The 21,319-nt window shown below is 41.5% G+C and overlaps 1 protein-coding gene across 1 annotated transcript in view; it reads right to left on the minus strand.

Annotated features, from left to right (window-relative positions):
* Positions 1-2,163: 2,163 nt before the first annotated feature.
* Positions 2,164-21,319, minus strand: part of ADAMTS5 (ADAM metallopeptidase with thrombospondin type 1 motif 5) — a 33,000-nt gene continuing 13,844 nt past the window's right edge. Inside the window, exons 3-8 of the mRNA XM_068180436.1 lie at positions 12,856-13,023; positions 8,861-9,144; positions 7,543-7,726; positions 6,953-7,128; positions 6,105-6,280; positions 2,164-2,762 (exon numbers count right to left, since the gene is read on the minus strand). Of these exons, the coding sequence (XP_068036537.1) occupies positions 2,189-2,762; positions 6,105-6,280; positions 6,953-7,128; positions 7,543-7,726; positions 8,861-9,144; positions 12,856-13,023 (1,562 nt within the window). The 3' untranslated portion in view covers positions 2,164-2,188. The remainder of the gene's footprint in view (positions 2,763-6,104; positions 6,281-6,952; positions 7,129-7,542; positions 7,727-8,860; positions 9,145-12,855; positions 13,024-21,319) is intronic.

A 21,319-nucleotide genomic window follows, 5' to 3' on the forward strand; every position in this document is an offset into this window, starting at 1 on the left:
TTTACTTTCCAGCACTCTGCAAATCATCTTGAGCCTTGATCTCAGTTCTCAGATTGGGATCAAGAACAAATGGGGAGTATTCCTCAAGATCCACAGTTTTGCACAGGATCTACTCCTGAACAGAAGGCCACACCATTTTTGAAAGCTGATTAATAACATTTGTTGGCAGTCCATATAACAGAGGAGGAGGCCCTGCCCTTGGTACTGTTTATTTAAAACAGGGTAAAAAACCAGATCCTTCTCCAGATTTCACAGTTGTAGATGTAGCAACTCTATGCTGTTTTGAAATCATCACATGATTTTTGAGAGTTCACACAAACATGCCACAGTTGCAAAAACATGTTTGTGTCAGCCTGGAGTCAGACCTGCCCTTCTTGCTCCACACTCCAGAGAGTTTTCCCTGCTGATTTCATGCCTGGGATTTTCAGAAGGGCCTGAGGTGTTTCAGTGCTGAAGTACCACTGACTTACAGATGAGGCTTGTCTGAAAATCCCCCTGCAGTCTCCTGCTCTCCTGTGTGGATGAACAAAGGAGTGAAAGATGGGGTTCTACTTTCATCAGTGTTTTTTTTTACCATTTATTTTGGTACCTGTCACCTTAGGGTCTAATTCAAAGCCTGCTGATTCTAAAGAGAGCAATTTTACCAGGGCTGCTTTCAAGTCTCCACCTGCACAAGGTGAAATGCCCAGCCTCAGTCACAGAACCTTCACAAGACAATAACAGGATCCAGGAATTGATGCCAAGGAAAACTGTTACCAGCTACTGCCTGTGCTGTGGAAACAGTCTTATTGATATTGGACAAGTCCTCCACATCCTGATGTGGTTTGACTTCCTAGTGACCCCTCTTCCTCCCAAATGTGGTAGATATACAAAACATGAATGCCTTCTATAGCCTTAAAAAACCCCAAAACACACACAAAAACAATAAAAAAAAAAGACAAATAGTTACAAACTTTTGCTGGTAAGATGAATACCAGAGTTAGACACGATGGACAAAACAGTGATAAAATATTAACTGCTTGCTGTGTTTTTTTGACCTTGAGAGCCTCTTGAAAAGATGTAGGTACATTACACATTGTTAAATTCAAGGCGGAAGCCATAGAGAAAATACCAGAGAAAGCAGCTGAACACAGCCTTAGAACATCTGAGTCAGAAGACACTTGATTACCTCACCTGTAAGTTTTGGTTCTCTAACTAGTTTTCTACAAAGCACAGTATGCCATTGTTTCATGGAGAGGAGCAGCTCGAGCAGCTCTTGCTCAGTGACAACAAGGAGCCCAGGCTGTGACACAGCTGGAACCAGGAAGGTTCACAAGCACAGTGTACACAAGCTCCTCCTGCAGCCAGCTCCTCCTTCGGTGCTCGCCTAACACACACACACACACACACACACACACACACACAACGAGGAGGAGCTGCTGATGCTCCTGCTGTTGGAGCAATGGGGGGTGCCCTGCTCTGCAAGCTGATGCAAGGCTTAAGGCTCCTCCTGAGAATTTGACAGAATTTGTCAGACATTAATGATATACTGTCAGGAATTTCCTACTGTGAATACGTATTTCCTTTTGTCAAAACCAAAAGGTATCACTTTTAAAAACCAGCAGCAAGCTCTTCATTTTCCAGTAAAACATCTGTGGCCCTTTCTGAAGGATGGACCAAGTCCACAAGGGCTGCAGATATACTTTGGTCAATCATTTTGCTTATGTAGTTTGTCTTTTGATTTCTTTAATAGAAGGAAGTGATATAAAGTGATATACCAACTGAAAGATATTTACAAAACAGTATAAAATAAGCTACTGTGGGATCATGGGGACATGTGACATTTCCTAAGGACATACTGTAGTAGAGGTAGGTGAAGAAGGGGAGATGATTCTGTAACCTTCAAATATCCCAGGATCCTCCATTCACTAGTTTTTCTTCTTTTGCATTATTTTATTCTACATTTTTGCAGACACAGAGGGCTTATAACAACTTTAACGCTTACTTTCTTTGATGTATTAAGACCACCCTACTCTTATTTAAAGCAGTGCACATCTTCATTTGGTCCAAACAGGCAGATTCTGCCCATAATTGGAGACTGAACGCAAGTACTTTGAAGCCTTTGCTTCTGTCTGTGTGGGCAGACCTGACACCAGTACGCCAACAACGGCTTACTCAAACCTCTTTGAAAGCAGCTCACCACCACAGGTTAGCACTTTTTCAGCAAGCACTGTTTGAACGCTGAGGGTCTCTGGGAGAGCAGACATCCCTTGGCCAGTTTCCCGTGCCCATCCTTGCACTGCACAGTCCTGGTGTGCCAGCCCGTGTCGCACGTTCGAGAGCAGGAGAGCCATGGCCCTGTCACCCAGCGGGGCTGCGCGGCCTGCGCCGTCGCTTTGCCGCCACCGCCACTGCTGCTGGGGACAGAGTTTGCCAGCTGGCCCTGTTTCTTTGGCACGAAGAAGCTGTAGCGCACATCCACGGGCTGTGTGGGGTCGGTGGCCAGGATCTGCACAATCAGGATCTCCTTGGTGGCTGAGTGGCCCATGGCGTGCAGGAAGTCGTCCTTGTGGCTCCAGCCGCTGTAGTTCATGACGGTGCCGTTGATGTCGATGATGGTTTCCGAGGTGGAGATCATGTACTTCCCGTTGACCAGGTACTCCCCGTTCTTCTTCTTTAGGGCCAGGTAGGCCGTGAACCTTGTCTGGTCCTTGCTCTTGAACTGCCGCACTTTGATGTGGGTCGCCCCTTCCGGGATCTTCACCACGTCAGTGTAGCCCTTGCTGAAGGAAGGGAAAGAAGGAAGAGTCTCACTGCAAAGCCTCACAAAGTCACTGGCATGACACAGAATCACAGCATTAAGCAGGCTGGAACAGATCTTTGAGTCCAACCTATGGACAACAACATCTTGCTTCATTTCGATTCAGGCCACCTGGATTTTCCCTAAGATTAATTTAACCAGGTTGTACTCTTGGCCTGCTGTGTTGTTCTTCATGTTCCCCAAGAAGTTTCTACTGCACTTCTTGCAGATTGCTTAATCTTTAGCTTTAGGGACAGTTTGACGTGTGTCAGATACCAGAGGAATGAAAAACAACAGATAGCTTATAGATTTCAGCAAAGGGTGGGAGATATGAAATACGATGCACGCGCTGCCTGCCAAGGAAAAGATAATGAGATATGCATTGGTTACAGCTGTTTCTTGCTGTCTTTGCTATAATGATGATTAAGGAAGGCACGAACAGAGGAACAGCTGGGTAGAGGTACCTTGGGAACATTTAAAAATAGTCTTGATCACCAAGAAAAAATGTGTTTACTTTGAAATCTATAAAGCCAAAGATTAATCGTCAAGTGTCTAATAAGAGGGGCACCCAAAGGCTTCATTTGTACCACCATGGAATTCTCTACTAGTTATGAACTATCTTAACAGGGATTTAGAAAAGGAGATTAAACTCTTTTACCAAAAGTGACAAGCATTTAAAACTTGCAAGTGTGCTGGAATTTGTCACCATCTCAAGTATGTTATTTTAACTTTACTGATATATAGAAAACAATTTAAAGGCTTTACATAGCTGTAAGCTACCAGCTGGACATTGGAGATGTGTTTTCATTCCTAAACCCATGGCAAAGCCATCCTGAAAGTACCTCATATCTGAAAAGTTTCATGAGAAAATACATGAAAAATACGTAAAAGTGATGGCATCTCCTTTGGGATTGTATAAAGAACAGACTGCTAATTTTGAGAACTTTTAGCTGCACAAGTAGAGACTGCACATATTACAGATGAAACATTTGTGCTGATCCCCTGCTATTTCCAGCAGTTATGGGACAATGACTTAAGACTCCATTGATTTAGCAGCTCCATAAAGCTGGAGCAATATGGTGTGAATCCCAGGCTGGTGACTCTGCTCTACAGCACTGCACAAATATTTTTACACAACAGTTGCCAGAATAACTCAGTTCAAACATGTCATTAAAGTTACAAAATCATTTGTTCAAAACCTACAAGCAGTCCTGGAGAATTCAAGTTGTCTGCACAAAGAGCTGTAATGCTTCATGTGCACAGAGAAGCATGTGCAGATTAATTCCCCTCTTTCCCAAATTCTAATAATTTGGCTTTACAGCTTTTTAAACAAAAATCATAGGAAGCAAATTTCCCAGAAGATTATGTTTTGCCTGCTTTAAAAGAAAAACAAACAAACCAAATAAATGTTGCCATGGCAATTGTCTGAAATGTGAAATACTAGTTTTGCCTTGTACACTTAAATTTCCCTGTACATTTAGTGTACAAATTGTTAAAGTTTATAGTGGACAGCAACAAGGGAGCTTCCATTTTTCAGTGGAGGAAAGATAATTTTCCTACCAGCACTGCCCTTTCAAACAAAACTGTAAAAACAGTTCACAGACAATTAAGATTTCACTATTTTAATCAGGGGTTTATTTTAATGTCAATTATTCGCAGAGAAGAATTGCCCCAAACAACTTTTCCAGTAAAAATAAATCAACAGCCCCAACTCCAATCAAAATCATATTAGAACATAAATTTACCCTCTGGCCAGTCTCTTGACACTTGAAGGCATGATTTGAGGAGTAAGCTGGTAACTTCACAGGGATAATTATAATAAATCTCTCCATTTCCAAGTGTATCTATGGAACAAATCTGGCCTCCCTGAAATCCATGGAGCCCCTCTAACACTTTTCCTGAAGCTTGATTATTGCCAAATCATATGAAATACATCTCTCACTGTCAACATCACTTAGACATTCCCAGACATCCCAGTATTTACAAATTGGAAAAGATTTGGTTTATATAATTACTAATTTGGTTTGAAAGCCATTCTTTTTGGCAGAGGTGTTTTGGCATCGTTAGGTGAGCAATCATTGGTTTACCAAGAAGATTAGTTATGTTTATTTTTAGAATGAATTCACTCTCCAAGCCATTTTTGACTGCTATTAATCAGTCTGTTGAAATGTATAGAAATAAAAGATAATTTCAGGATTTAGATTTCAACTTCTGGTAGCTTTCAACATGCTATGTAAGAATTTGGAAGATATAAAATCAAGTTCATATATAAAAGATGCTTAACACAGTCACTGATTCCGAGTAAAAATTGTCAACTAAAAGTTTCTATGTGTGGATCAGTCCTTTGAGATCTTGGAATCTGTAAAAATGATGATTAAAAATCCCAATTTTTCTACGAAACTTAAGAATTGAAGAGGGGAAAAAAATTAGTTGACAGAAAGGACTTACTTGAGATTGTCTATCAGTATTGCCCCCAGTGTGGTAAGGGAAAATCATGGCAGAAGCTCCTTTTATTTTACTTGTATTAAGTTTTATTATTGTTAAAGGGTGAACTCTGACAGAAAAACGGCTTGTGGATAACTGCTGTAAATATTTTGACTTTAAAAGATCCATCTGGAGATTGATATTATGCCAGTGGACATGAAGGGATATGAAGAGATATACTCATGAGTAATCCTATGATACTTCTGATATCTCATCTGTTTACCTGAACTCCACACATACTCAGCAGTGGGAAAAGGGAAATTTGGGATATAATCTCTCTCAGCTATTAAAGAAGGTGTTTACAGCTGTCTGCTTCTTTGCACTTCAAATGCAAGGAATGTGTGTCACAAAATCAGGTGGGGTGTCCTCAGTGCCACTCAAAATAGATGAGATGAAAAAGCACTCTAAGGGTGTAACTTGCTAATGCAGCAACACAGCAACAAGTGGGAAATGTAAAATTTCAGAGAGATGCAGATAACTCTGATCCCAACAACTTTCTGATTCACCTCTCTCTTCCTTTTCCTCTGTCCTCTAGGAACCACAATCCATCTGATACACCAAGATTTGAAAGTGGCATGACTTGCTATTCCTGTTGGTGCTCACCTGCTTCACTAGCACTTCGAATCAGAAATTAGCTGGGTGCAGTTTTGCCAGCTGATGCTTTGCCAATTTCAGGATAATGCTAGGAGCCAGCTATGCACGTCTGGAAACTGCAATAAGCTACAGGCAGTGTGATTCTTCCCCCATGTGAAAGCAAATTGCATTTAGAGGCAGAAAGGAAGCAGCATGTGGCAGAGTAACTATTTGCACAACAATATGCACTTGCTGTTGAGATCTATACCTCTTTTTGGTGAAGGTTCCCATGACTTTTGTGCAGCTAGAGTTGTCTCCTCCACACACCCCACACTTGTCATACTGGAGCTTGGATCCGATGATGCCATCACAGCCCGTTCGGATGCACTTCCCTCGCACACAGACTGAGTTGCTGTAGGGTCGACACTCCGTGCCATCAGTGACCTGGGCAAGCAAATAAAACTTGCTTCAAACTGCCACAGAGATCTGTGGGTTTGGATCCACCTGGCAAAACCTAGCTCCTCATTTTAGTCACCAACTCAGAGCATGTTGCCTCCCCTGCCAGACCACATTGAGCTTCTCTAATATTAATGGTAGAAAAGCAGATAAAATTTAGCAAAAGGACAAAAGCAAGGACAGCTAACTTTCAGTTTGGACTGCATCTGATAGTACAAACTGACCAGAAGTCACATCTCTACCACTAATTATCCTATGCTAATTGGTTCTTTAGGAGTTACTCTGGACTCCTTAAACATAGTTCAGGGTTACACCTACTCTTTTCTCCTAATACTCTTTTTCCTCCAGAAAACCCCATAATGACAGAAAACTCTAGGCAGAAAGTCCTTTATCCAGGCAGAAAGTCCTTTATCCACTACTGAAAACAAACTGCTGCCAAGAGGTCTATAATTTTCATGCATTCACATACTGAGATATGGAAAAACTTATCTCATTTTCTGGTCCTAAGGTACAACCACTGGATCGAACCATTAAATCTGATCACACAGTTAATATTTGCATCATATGATTAACTTATTTTCCCTGGTTGTAGGGAAAGATTTCAAAAATATGGGACACTTCTAAGCTGGAGCAAGAAGCCCTGACTGGAGCTGCCATTACCTTCTGAGAAAACACCACATAATAACCGGTTCCTTTGGCTCGGCAGGTGAGCTTGCAGACGTCTCCAGGCAGTACTCCAGCATACTTGGGGACCCATTCCACAAAAGTCTTGACCCCTTTTGCATCAGACTGATAGCCATTCCTTGCTTCACACTGCTCTTGTCGGAAGGATTTAGCTGTGGAATTATTCACGTCATTAGTGGCTATTTCAGACCTTGCTGCAAATATCATTACGTCCGTCTATTATTCTAGTTTCTTTCCTACATAATTTTTAAGTTATGTCACACCACTTCTTTACTTAGAACTGGCCTTCCAATCCCTCTACTGTTTTAGCTTGGAAATCTCCCAATGGCATAATAAGAATTCAAGGCCTAAAGTTTGCATGATGTTTCATTTTAGAGGACTGACTTTTCGCTTTCTCTACAGCATCCAGGGCGAGGTGTGGCTGAAGAATTAGGATATTGTACTAATGCTGAACGTCTTGCCTTGATAAATACAATCTGGGGAGGCTACAGTGAGCCTTTGCTGTGTGGTTTCAGGGTGTTTAGTGTCTGTGAAGGGAGGGAGGGCTGGAGCAGGGGGGCACTCACCATTGGCGGGGCAGGGGGTGACGTTGCAGGAGCGGTAGATGGCCCGTTTGCCTGTGCAGTACCTCCCGTTGTTCCTGGGGGCTGGGTTGTTGCAGTGGCGATAGGCAAACTGAACTCCCCCGCCACAGGTACGGGAGCACTGTCCCCAGGGTCCCCAGGATCCCCAGTTGCCATGGCTCGAAGCCTGAAAAACACATGGAACAGCAGGAGGTGAGTTCGTCATCCAAGCATGAATGGAGCTGTTGCCTCAAAGTCACTGCTAATGTGAAGGTAATTCCTTCAGTTGGCTATTCAGGGATAACAGGTCTTAGGAACCTTCTTTCTCCCAGCAAAGTTAATTTCTATCTTTTATTTGCACGCTAATGATGACATCTCATTTGCACTGAGGGTGCAAAGCCACTGCTGGGCCTTGCTCCACACAGCCACCTCCAGCCTCTTCACAGAACACACCCATGGTTTCATGGATTGCTCTTTTATTTTTTGCTATTCCTACCAGAAAGGCCCCTTAAACTGGCTCCAAGGGGTTCAACTCCCAGAATAAACCCATACTTCTTATCTGAGATTAATTAAATCCAGCTATTCTGATGTGTAGGTATTGCTTGGAATTACTGCCAAGAGATGGAGTTGTCAACTCTGCTACATTGGCTGTAGTATTGCAATATCAGGTAGAAGTATTGAAATCCATTAAAAAGGGTGTTGGAATCCATTAAAAAAGTGTTAAAAAGGCTGTACCTTGATTTGAATGGCTCCCATAGTTTGCAAATATTTTTACAAAGCTCTTCAAGTCCACATCTCTTCGGTGGTTGTAACAGAAGGGGGCTACTGTCTACCCAGAGAATTTAGAAGTATCTGAACTGTGCAGCTGACAGCTCTCATGGGGATGGGGATACTTCAGATGTATAGATAGAGGTTGTCTCTCACTGGAAGCACAAATTTGTCTGATCCAGAAATTATATTCTGGATTAATTTCATCTGCCCTTTTCTTCATTAGAATTAGGGCCTTGGGGCCTTTCAGATGAGGGCTGTAAATTAAATGTGGAGATGAGATTTATCTTGCTTTCCACGCCAGGTCAGAAATTCATGTCCTGATAAGTGCCATTTACTGAATGGGCAAATCACTACCTCCAGTTTTCCAGGAACGAAGGCTTTCCTTAAAGAACAAAATACACTTCCTGAACCTCAGCATTTTTCCTACATCCCTCACCAACAACACCCCAATTATGTGCTTAAAAAAACCAAGGCAGCTTTCAATCTGACTCCCACAAAAACTAGCACCTCCGAGGGATCACCTTTTCAAATTCCCCTTGGGGTGACTTACAGAGTAGTATTTCTTCTTGGTTTTGTCCACACATTTCCCTTGGAGGCAGATTCTTCCTTTGCCACAGGGGGTTCCCTCGACGGCGGGCAGCTTCTTGGTGAGGCAGACCATCTGTCCCTGGCGCACCACGGCACACCAGAGGCGCGAGCACACGTCCATGCCAGGGCACACAGTGTACTCAGCGCCGAACGCCAGCTTGCACTGCCGGATGGCGTCGTACGTCTGCCCCGGCAGCTCCTCGGGGCCCACGATGTGCTTCCTGGGCTGGTCCAGCAGGCAGTTCCCTACAAGAGCAAGCCAAGGTGTTGTTCACTCAGTTATTTATTGTTATTTTCCCTGCAGTGCTGTGAAGCTGTTCGGGCGACAGCGAGCCTCCTTCAAGGCATGGTGATGTGAAGATTCTGAGGGGGCATCAGGTTTGGCACGAGGTCAAACCGCTGCCATTGTGTTCTGACCCCACTGCTGAGCTGCCTGTTCCCAGCCTTAGGTGTAAATGAGTTTACCCAGATCCTTTTGGCCTTTCAATCCTTTACACAAGACTAGGAACACATTCCATGCTATTTATCGGTTTATGATTTAAGAAGCGAGCTCGACTCATGTAGGCAAGACTCAAAGCAAGCATAGTTGTTGTCTGAGTTTTAAATCAGGATGTCAGAAATAGTAAAGCTAATAAGGCCAAAAAACCCAAACAAAAAAGATCAAAAAATCAAAATTTCTACTAGCCTAAAGGAAAAATATAAGCTATGTATCAAAACTAATGTTGCCACTAAAGCTGGACTGCACTTTTCTTTTAAGGAGTGATACTTGGCTGCTTATGGAACTAGTTTGAAAAGGGTTATCCATTTCATACAAAAACTCATAAATAACAGGAAGAAAAAAATGCATGAATGTAAAGATTTGTATATGTGTTTTAAGGTCTGCAGTGGTCAAGATTTGTCTGGCACACTCTAAAAATGAGAATTCACATTTATGTTCTAGGTATCTTCTGATAGTTGTTTTTTTTTACTATTGAAAACCTCATTTGTTGACATGGAGAACTATTTATTCAGTGTAACCTCTTTTACACTTCATGAAAGGGATATGTGGTCTGGGCAAGCTTCACTCATCCTCGGCCAAAATAACTCACCACAATTTACCTCACTTTGGAACCCACACCAGTGTTCTTCACTTGCATCATGGCTGAAAAAAGCCTATCTATAAAACCCTCACTATTTACACAAAATGGAATAGAATTTCAAGCCATGGCAGGGAGTTTAAGCAAATCAAATACCCCATTTCTCAATAGCTTGAGTTTTCCTTCCAAAACACACACTTACTGCAACTGTTCTGCTCTTCTAAAGACTAATGCCAATTAGCCAAATTAGCCAAAAATTCTTTCTGTGTGATGACTTGCAACCAAAAACTGTCTTGTTAAACCTCTTCCATTTGCTGACCTTGATTTACCCTAGCCTTCTGTTTAATCTGGATTATGCTGAAATTTTAATGCAAGCAAGGTGTGCCAATGCTAGCTGTCATGAGATGAAGAGAATTAAAAATACCCTGGGTTGTTGTAGTGTAAAATATTAGAGATGTGATGAGGAGTAAGGTTTTTCCTGGAGTTTCTGGACATAATTTGCATACGTTCTGGCAAAAATACACTTTGTAAAAGTAAACAGCAGTGGAAATCCTCCTTCATATACCTTGTGAGGAGGGAGAAAGCCACTGAAATGTGAGGGCAGTGATGGGAAGGCTGTAGCATGTCAATATTCAGTATTATACACTGCTTTTGTACCTATGCCTAAGTTTATCAAACTCCCAAGCATAGCTGTTTTTCAGTATTTTAAAACACCATACTAACACTGCATTTTGACTGGAAATAAAAATTTAGAGAAAAGGGAAAGAAAATTCTAATCCTTGCATATACTCATCTGTCAATCATTTCAGTTAAAATCCATTATATGTGAGTAACAAACAGGTTTCACAAGCTCACACAGCAAATACAGCATTTTTTCCCCTCCAGAACACAGGGAAATGAGATCCAAACTTCTCTTTAACTGAGGGAAGTTGTGCAATGTCTACAAAGCCAGGTGCTCCAGCTGATCTCACACAATAAATTCAAAACTGAAGATATGGAAGGCTCCTAAGGATTTCCCACAGGGGAAAAAAAAATCTTTATATGGGTGGACTGTAGCAGTGTCTGTGTTTGGACAGGGTGCAGTGAATTGCAGGTGTTTTTACCACCAGCTGGTCCAACCTCCTACTTGTCATGGCCCCTGGTGGGAGGGCAGAGAGGGCTTCAATTCTGCATTACATTTCAACATCCAAAGCATATACATACTGCTATTCCCATTTTTTTTTTTTGTCCTGGGCACCAAAGAACATCTTTGTACCCTGGAACAGAGCAACATTGTTGGCTGATGACAGTGCTAATTAAGCCATCTCATTATCTCTCTCAACGCCATGTGTAATATATCTTGGGAAAAAAAAAAGGCGGAACAAGATCTGTGCAGGAAGCAGATAAGCAGGATATAAATTAATTTAAATACAAACAGTCCTTGTTCCAGGTTGCACAGAGCACTGGGACTGAACACACTAAGTCCCAAGCAACCATCCCAAGCCTGGTGGTTGGCATGACAATAAAGGCAATTAGTACCTTTGGAAAGGCTTTGCTAAAAGCAGATGGATATAAATGTCACTCTCCTCTGGACACCAACCAAGCCTTTTCTTCCTAAATGTCAAACTGTTGTCTGGGGTCATCTCATGAGTGTAAAAAAAATGGTGATACCATGACAGAGCTATTTATTGTTCTCAGAACAGGCCCCAGGAGACAGGGAATCAGCACCTTGATCCTCCCCAGCCCCCTGGCTGACCTTGGACGAGACATTTCCGTCTGGATTTACTCAGCTGGCTTCATGTAATGCTGGTGTCTGCAGTGCACTCAGCTGTCAGGTGTTTCACTGCTGAGGAATATCAGTTTATGGTGTCATTCTGCACCACTCATGCCCCCAGTGCTGCTGAGGCCAGTGATTGTCAGATGAAGTTTTCATATCATTTGAAGTCAAATTATTGACTTCCATTTTGACTTAATAGATGGCATTTGTATTCTGATAGGACAGATCTGTGATTAAAAAGAAAACAACTGGGAAGTTATAAATTTCTACAGAAGATTGTTACTTAGAAAAGGTCTCTGAATCTCTGATCCATCAAGAAAAGAGATTCCTTATGCATTGGAAATCACACTAACAGCATCAGCAATAAAATGAATTCCCAGAGGACTACAGACCTACATGATGAGAGGTTCAAATTTTCCACGAATAATTTCATCATATCAATAACTCTTGAAGACCACACATCTAAATGATAGCTACTCACGAACTGAGGAGAAAACAGTTCCTTACACTCTCTGAGAGGTCATTCATGGATGGTGGGAGAGTTACCTCAGTAACTCAAAAGGGAAAGTTCTCTTCATTTGTGGAAATTAATTTGGTAATATTAAATCAATGCCAGAGCAAAAAGGATCATAAAACAGGATAGTACAGATTAATGGATCTAATAAAATTGAGAGAAAAAATTAAGTAATTCAGAGAAAAATATTTCAGAGAGCACTGAAACCAGCCAACAAAATATTTAAAAGCAAACCTTTACATTCAGCAGACACACCATACATTTATCCATAAGCATTTTGGTTACCATAACAACTTGATCCATTCACTCAATTATGTCATTTTTATCTCAGCCTTTTGGAATTTGAGTGATTTGTTTAATAACTGCAGTTGCTTTGGGAGCACAGTGAAGACTTTAAAATTCATTAAAGAGGGAAGTCAAGGACTTTTTATTTCTACTTTTTTTTCTACATTTTTTTATTTCTACATTTGGAAAACGAATTTGTTGTCCTTATTCCCCAAGGGGTAAATGTCATATTTAGCAAATAAGCTGCCATAAAATGTTCTTAATAAAAAACACAGATTGACAGTAAGAAGTATCATGTAGCTGACACAGGGAGTAATAACACATACCATGGCCATCATCAAAGAATTCTGTGATAGTTGCCGAGGTGCACTTGGACCAGGGTTTTGAAGCATCAATGCTGGTCAGAATAGAGGACATCAGGCGCTTGTCTTCCATGGAGCCAAAGTTCTCCTCACAAAACTTGGAGTCATCATGGGAAAGCCCAAGCAAGTGCCCTGTGGAAATCAAACAAATTAATTAAATTACATGACTATCCAGAGTTTACCAGCTGGAGCTCATAGTCATGTGAGGGAAGGGAACTGTGCTCATTTATATTTATCAACAATGGACTTCTTACCGTTTCTTCAAATCACCTTCAGCAAGAAAAACTTTTGTGAAAATGTTCTGCAACAATCTAGAAAGGTGCTACATCTTTTTAAAAAGCTAAAAATAAAAGTATTTAAGATGCAACTAAACAAAGGGTAGAAGAATGAATGGGAATAAAGCTGCAGAGAGCTGAAGCCTGAACTTAATGCTCCAAATGTTCAACCTAAGCCAGAAGTTGATTAATAAGATATGCAGGGCTAAACCAAGAGTGCTTTAACAATAAAGACAAGACCACCAATCAAAGCCACTGCAGAAAAAAAAAGCCTGATGCCCTGAAAGGGACACATTCTGCAGGATTTGGCCTTTCTTTTTTTCAGGTAAGTAAAACCATTTTTGTTTGGCAATACTTCCTATATAAGGCCAGATAATGCTGGTTTTATGCTGCACTAAGACACTGAATATCAGGAGGTACATGTCAAGTTTCAATCTGACACAGCACTACACACAAAGACTTGCTCTGAAGAGATGACAACAGCTTTGTTTCTTCCAGACAAATGCTGGTGTTGAGCAACACAATTCACTGCAAAGATTATTATTTCAAACTGACAGATTCTTCTGACAGAGTAACCAAATAATGAGTGCATCACTTCTAACCTACAGAGCAAATTCTTTGGAAGTGGGCTGAGTATTTAATACATTGTATTTACATTGTATTTACTGATCCAAGATTGCTCACAGTTGCAGAAATTACCTCACTGCAAAATGTTTGTGAAGTAAGGCAATGAGGGTCTCTCAGTGGAAAAGGAGTTTAATTTTTAAGTCTGTGCCTTGGAACTAAACAGCTCTGGGTGAAAAAAAAAGCTGGAGCATTGATCCAAAGAGTTTGGCTGAGTAACATCCCATGGCACTCAGCACTGGTTCAGCTTGGGATATGAATGATAGTTGGGTGCACACCAGCAACTCCAGGATGTAATTTTTCAGAGTGCTCAGCATTTTATAGCACCATTCAGAACTACCCAGAACTCTGTGACATGGAGCTTTCAGTCCTGCAGGGCAGAACTGCAGTTTGTCACAGCCTCTGGTACCACTCTGGAGCACTTCACCCACATAAGATGTAGTCTTGCCCTCCAGACAAATCCCTTTATTGCATAACTGTACTTCACTCTTCAGGACTGTTGATTTTCTGCTAAGGACATCCCATGTAAGTACATAATTAAACAATACAGTGCACATATTCACAGCCTGTTAATGCTCCTGCAGCTTGGGCTACTCTTGAGTTTCTCTGCTACCTATGACATCTTTCATTTTTTCTCCTTCATAGAGCCAAATAAAAAAATATCCTTTGGATATGAAGAAGCTTGTTGGTAAATTTCAAGCTCTTCACTTGGAGCCGAGAGACTTCATAACACTGTTGCAATTTAGCTACCCTCCTCAGAAAAAGGCTGGACAGCCTCTATGGAGAATTTCAGAGTAAATGAATAAAATGAAATGCTTCTCAGGCCACTGTTCAGCACAGAACATTGCATCCCAAATACTTTGGCAAAAGCAGAAGAATCTGAAACAGGGTCATCTCCTGGAAAGTGTCAGGCTACTGAATTCACCTTTAATTAGAGAGCAGCATAACTTCTCTCCTTTACAGTGATAAATGGGGTGAGCTGAGGACACACGTCATTAGCAGCATCTACTTTGTCATATTAAAGCAGGCCATTGTTCTAGTGCATGACAAGAACCAAGTCATTTACTTGGCAGACTTCAGCCTTTTAGAGGAGGAGAAGCTTCCAAAGTATTTGTGATTCTCCCTCGTTATGTTTAAAATTTTCAAAAATAATTTAAAAACCTCATCATGACAAGGAAAGAAGCAGTAAGTAGTGAATAATTTCCAAAATATGTAATTCTGACTGTCAAGTGTTTGGGCTTCTAAATTAGCCCCCCAGTGATATTAGTGAGGATAATAGCATTAAATATATGGATTTTAGCTCTCCATACTCATTTGCCAGTTAACTTTGTATGCATGTGTCCTGGGGTGACAGACACTTACATTCACTTACAAACACTGTGAATGCAACTCTCGGATTTTATGGAGCTGAAATTCCTAATCCTTACCACAACCTAAATTTCTCCCTGTTCTAACTTTGCCTTTTAAGGCACTCTGACCAGACTTAGAAGTGATTAAAGCATATGACAAACTCTCAGTGATGCTGCAATCTGGTTTTACATTTCATTAAAAATAATCAAAATTCAAAATATCACAGGGCTGTGTAATCTCTAAATACTGCCTGGCTAAGTTTGGCTCCTTTTAGCACAGAAGTGATAACAGCAAAGGCCCTTAACACCTGTACCCTTCATCCTTTTGCATCCAAAAATTAAGGGAGGGACACTTCCCTTCCTACTTCAAGGAGTCTCTCCCCACCACCCCTCACATGCATAAAACCCTGCTGATGTTATTACATGACATTAGGGTGGTTTCTAGCATTTTCTGGTGGGGTACTTCCCTTCCAAATTGGAAAGGTTGATCCTTAAGTGACCCTGCATGGAAGCAGAGCTCTGGAGAAAGCTCTGGACAGAAGTGAAGACTCGAGGAACACAAATCTTACAAAGAGAGCTTTTGAAAACAATGCCAATTTTAGCCCCACTCCATTTTGTACTAGTACAAACATCAAACTGGGCTATTGAAGAAAAAGAAAAGGCTCCCAGCAGCTGTGTAAAATGATGACTGATTGAGAATGGGTTTGTAGATTATCTGCTGTTTTCTACTTAATGAAGCATCTTACTGGTGCTGACAGTTCCCACTGAGTGAAAATGACATAATACAATTTTACCAGCAGGATGGTGTTTGGTTAAGTTATGTTGTAGGAATGCATGAAATGGTGAAGGAAACAGATGGAGGGGAGGCAGGGTTTGCCCTCTTGTAGCCAAGGAGGAGGTGGCTTGCTTGTAAATTCATCTCAAATTCCAAAAAGACCAACAACCCAAATGGAGTGACATCCTCTCCTCACAGCTTTCCCTGCTGAAGGCCAACACCTGCTACAACCCAACAGGAAATAATACCTGCAATGGGCTCAAAAATGATCCCTACAACTTGCAGGAATGGGGTGTATATCCCTAATACAAGGAGAGAATTCTTCAGAGAAATTATGACAAGTCAGTTAAAACTTTCATCCTCTCTAAGGATCAGGACACAAGAGCCCTGCAGGCAAAGCAGGAGTGCACCAGAGCTGAGCTGCATGTGTGGTGAAGCAGCTCTCTTTTTCCCAGGAACACTAAAGCAAACCAGAATCACAGAATATCCTGAGCTGGAGGGAACCCACAAGTATCATCCAAGTCCAGCTCCTGGCCCTGCACAGGACAGCCCCAAGAATCCCACCCTGTGCCTGAGAGCATCATCCAAATGCTTCTTGGAGTCTGGATATTTCTGGTTTTTCTTAATATACACTTCTAGACTATCTGCAGAAGTTCTCTGAGTGAACAGCATGCAAAATTACTGTACTGTCACACATTTTTCACTGGTGCTTCAGCCATTAGAAACAAGAAAACAAAACATCCACAACATACAGCAAGCCAACTCCAGGCTTTGCTAAAGTACAAACCAAGGTGGGTCTCCTGGAAAAAAGCCACCAATCCCTGCTTATGGACAAGAACTCGGACAGCAAGTCAAAGAGCTGTTCTTGTACTCCCTCTGACCACAGGAGGCATGCAAGGTGACACAGCAGGCTGAAAAATGCTGCAGGCATTGTAATTTGTTTTCTCAGAGGAGCTCAGCTCAGATGAAGCACGTGTTTGCCAGTGAGGTCATGCCTTCCACCTCATTTCCACTTGGGACAACTGGGGAGCAAAAGAAGGTCAAGAGATTTGCTCCAGGTTCCCTCATGAGTCAGTGGCTCTTGTGGGATCAGGGTTCAGGAAGCTCCTGGCTCAACATTCCTTGGGTTAATAATCACCAGCCTAGACCTTCTGCATCAGCCTCCTGCTCTCCCCTTGGCTAAACAAAGATTGCATGTGGGAACTCTGTCAAAATAAAACCATTTCTTCTGGCACAGGCTGTTTTTCTAACTCCTGTGAGTTTCTGACTCCTTCTTAAGGACTTCATGCTGGTATCACTCAGGAATCCTCTTGAAGTCATGATGGACCTAAGCAATAACAATTAATAAAGCTGGTGTTTTTTTTAATAAACAGAAGTTATTTGAATTACATGAGCTTACCAAAAAAATTGCATAGAATATAAAACTAGCCATACCTCTTTTTTTAATTCTTGAACTTTACTTCCACTTTTCTTTTCTTTGACTGCTATCAGCCACTTATGAAAGAAAAAGGATTTAAAAAAACCCACTCTCTCTTTTAAATCTCCAGCCCAGAGGCAGTTGTTAATATTTCTGGCTTAAAAGAGTTCTTCCGACTCAATGAAACAATAATCTGGAGAGCAGCTTCTTCTCAGGAGCAGACATTAAAAAAAATAAGCTCCAATCAGACATTCACCCACCAGTGCTGCAGACTTTACACAAAACAAACCTGTGCTGAGCTGGCTTGTTGTAACAGACTTGTGGGAGATCACAGACACATCACCCCTGTCAGACAGACCATTCCCAGGCAAGGTTCTGCCCAGGCAATGCTGAGACCACTGTGTCCACACAGACTTAAATAATCATTTAAAAGATGTGGCCTTGGAGGTCCACAGTGCACTAATTAATGGGGCATGTAGAAGAGAAATATTCATTTTAATGAAGAAGCAGGAGATGGTGACACCTATTTCACACCTGTTCAACTCAAAGGAGCTTGGAAAAAACATAATTCACAGCAGCTCACAGTGAATGAATGAATCTGTGGGAGTACACAGTGCAAGAATGTAAAAATTGCGTTGTCTGCTGCATGAGAAATCTCCCCCCACAGAAACTACATTATTGGATTGGTTTTATCTACCTGCCAAGGAGGAAAGGAATCCCTACTTCACCCTGCAGTCTGGAAGGCTGGAGGCCCTGGCTGAACACTGAACTTCTTTTAGGATCATAAAATTAGAGATCACTTAGGTTGGTTGGAAAAAACCATTGAGCACAACCATAAACCTAACACTGCCAAATCCACCACTAAACCATGACTGTAACATATTTTTTGATAATGACTGCTGTGAAATATTAGGCAAAACACAGAGTTTTACAGTTTGCTTTAAGCACCATGTCTGCTGCAGGTGGAGCGATGATATATTTTATATAACATTACAAGTTAATAAAAAAATTTCTGAGCAAGCCAAGAATTTTTATTCAAAATTTCAACCAGCAACCTTTTAGACAGCTGATGTTTGCTTTTTGAGGCATCAGCTTAATTTTCTGCCCCACCTTCAGCTCTTGTGAAGGCTTAGCTTTGTCTGCCCACCTTTTCTCTTAATCACAAGGGGTATGCTCATGAAGGCTTAATTTGAGAACTTTTGCAAGCAGAAGTTAAGATAGAACTTTGGAAAAAAAAAGGTTTAAAGAGGAGGAATCGAGCAATTTTCCTGATGTATGTCAGCAGAGAAGACTTGGATGAGTGTGCTCTCTGTTATTTTTTGTTGTTTTAAGAAAGCAAACCTGCCTAATTACAATTACCTGGATATTTGCCTAAACTTCATCTGTCATGAAGGAAACCTAATATGAGACTCACAACCTCCACTGTTTTTCTCATGTGGCTGTGAGACTCTGTGCCCTTGGCAATGTACCCCCCTTGAAATTAAAGGCTCCAGGAGATTTGTAGCTGTCAGGTCTGAAGCTTCTCTTTATCTGCTTTATCTTGACAGCCTTGAAATCAAAGGGCTGCATGTTCAGCAGAACATGGCAAAGGAAAGATTGCTGTCTTTAGTTACTTTTGAGTGTACACAAAATGAGCACATGTGGTAAAACAAGGAGTGGGAGGATTTTTTGTCTCTTCTATGGACATCAAAAGACTCCTTTAAGTATCACACGCATAGTTCCTCAGTTTCATTTGTTACTGAAGGAGTCAGAATCAGAGTTTGCTGTAAGTCAGACATGGTATTCCTTCCTCAGTGGCCTGCAGCTCAAACACAGCTCAGGCTCTGAATGAGCAGCTCCAATCCATCCAGAATTCATGTTATTCTGATTTACTTCAGTGAACCACCCAAGCAGAGATGCCAGGAGCAATACTTCACTTCTAAAATGGCTTTTTTACAGAAAATGATGCTCTCTAATACATTTTGCTAATGGTGCTCGTGACACTTTTGTCCTCAATGGTGACAGAGGCCACAGAATGATGCCATGCTGGAAAAGATTTAGTATCAAACTCATTACTTAAAATATGAAAATTCTTGGCTGTGAGAGCAGAGGCCCTGGCACAGAAAAGTTGCTCCTGCCCCATACCTGCAAGTGTCCAAGGCCAACTTGAAGCAACCTGGAGTAGTGGAAGGTATTCTTGCCCATGGCAGGGGGTGGGACTGGATCATTTTTGAGGCCCCTTCCAAGACAAACCATTCCATGATTTTCTAGTTCTAGTTTCTGTGCAACGCCTTAGTTTCAGGCATTACACAGCCCAGCTGTGGAGGATGTTGTGATAACTCATTACCACAGAAGATGATGCTGAGCAGAGACCTTGAAAAGGCATCCTGTGCATCCCTCTGCCCTGGGGTAGGATCAGCATCCCCTGAGCCACAGCTGCTTTAGCCAGATGGCTCCGGTGAACCTCCAGAATCAGAGCCTCCCCAAGCACTTCACTCCTGCCCTCAGCTGTCCTGCTCAGATGATTTTGGCTAATGCTTAAAGCAAATCTCCCCTGCTGCAATTTCAGGCCGTTACCCCTTGTGCTGTCCCAGGTGGACATGGGGAATGATTTATTATGCAAATTTTTGCAGCAATTTTTAAAATGTATTTGAAGGCTGCTTTTATCCCACCCTTTGGCCTTCCCTCCCCAAAAGTCACATGTCAAAGATAAAAGGAAACTAATGAACAAAGGTTTAATTAGTTCCACGCAGCAATGCTAAAGCTATAGCCTAAAAATAAAATACTTGGAAAGAACATCAGTAAACCATATTACTCAGGAGGACAGAAGGAGTAACTGCATGCCAGAGTGTTTGTGTAACAGAGGAGTAGGAACATTGCAAAAGGTCAAATGGACATTATCACTGAGAAAAAAAGGCTGCATTGCCTCTTTTTAAAAAAGTAAGTTTCTCAAGATTGATGAAAAGAACAAAGATAAATATAATTTATAATGTTAGACCCATGTAACTCCCACTGAGCTGAACTGGAGCTTTGCCTGCTTGAAGGCTGCAGGAAGGCTGCTTTTGTACTTGAGGACCAGATCAAAACTCAAGAGAATCTAGATCAAAACTCAGGTTTAATTCTTGGCTTTCCCTGGGATTCCCTTTGTGATTTGGGGAAATTTCCTATTGATAAAACAAGCAGTAGCTCCACTTAGATCCACTTGAACTCTTCTCATTTTGCTTTTGTAGATGGCAAACTGTTTAGGGTGTGGTATGGTTGTGCCAAAGCACAGTGGGACTCCAGCACAAACTTCTGACCATGACTGTACCTCAAAACACAACACCAAGCTGCAAAACATGGAAACATCCCATCACAAAATATGTCAAATGTAATTCCAGCTGACTGACTGTGCCTGTTGCTGATGCTGGATCATGCTGATCTTCACTTATTTATAATTCAGCACTGTCAGAGTAACAAATCTCTGATCCAAAAGTCCAAAGTATTAGAGTGCAAATCTCATTGGTTTTGCTTCCTGATGGTTATTTTAATAAGGAACACATGGAGAAGCAGTGTAGTGCTGCCCTATGAAAAATATTAAATAACTGTTGAGATTATGAGCAATCTCAGGTTCTTTAATGCTCTCCTCCACATGTCCCCAAAAGGCAGGGAAATGCATGAAGCAAGGAAATATCTTTTTTTGCAGACAATTGGCTGCTGATAACAAAGGCTTGGAGAATGCCTACATACTGTGCCTAAGTTCAGACAGCTCTGCAGAGCTGTGGAGGTTTATTGAAGGAGCTGCTAGAAATAAATAAAAAGCATCCATATGCTACATCAGGATGATGATTTCAGGCAAGAATCCACGGGGTTATTTTTGAGAAAATGAAACTACTACTGTCCCAACTGACAGCAGCATGTCCCCTGCTAGAAAATAACCAGATATGGTTTTACTGTTGGTGGCTAGATGTCTTGGAAGGCTGTGATTTCAAAGTAACATTTATGGTATTAACACTGCTCCCCTGTATTC

Source organism: Anomalospiza imberbis, chromosome 2 (genome assembly GCF_031753505.1).
Source record: "Anomalospiza imberbis isolate Cuckoo-Finch-1a 21T00152 chromosome 2, ASM3175350v1, whole genome shotgun sequence".
Taxonomy (NCBI): domain Eukaryota; kingdom Metazoa; phylum Chordata; class Aves; order Passeriformes; family Viduidae; genus Anomalospiza; species Anomalospiza imberbis.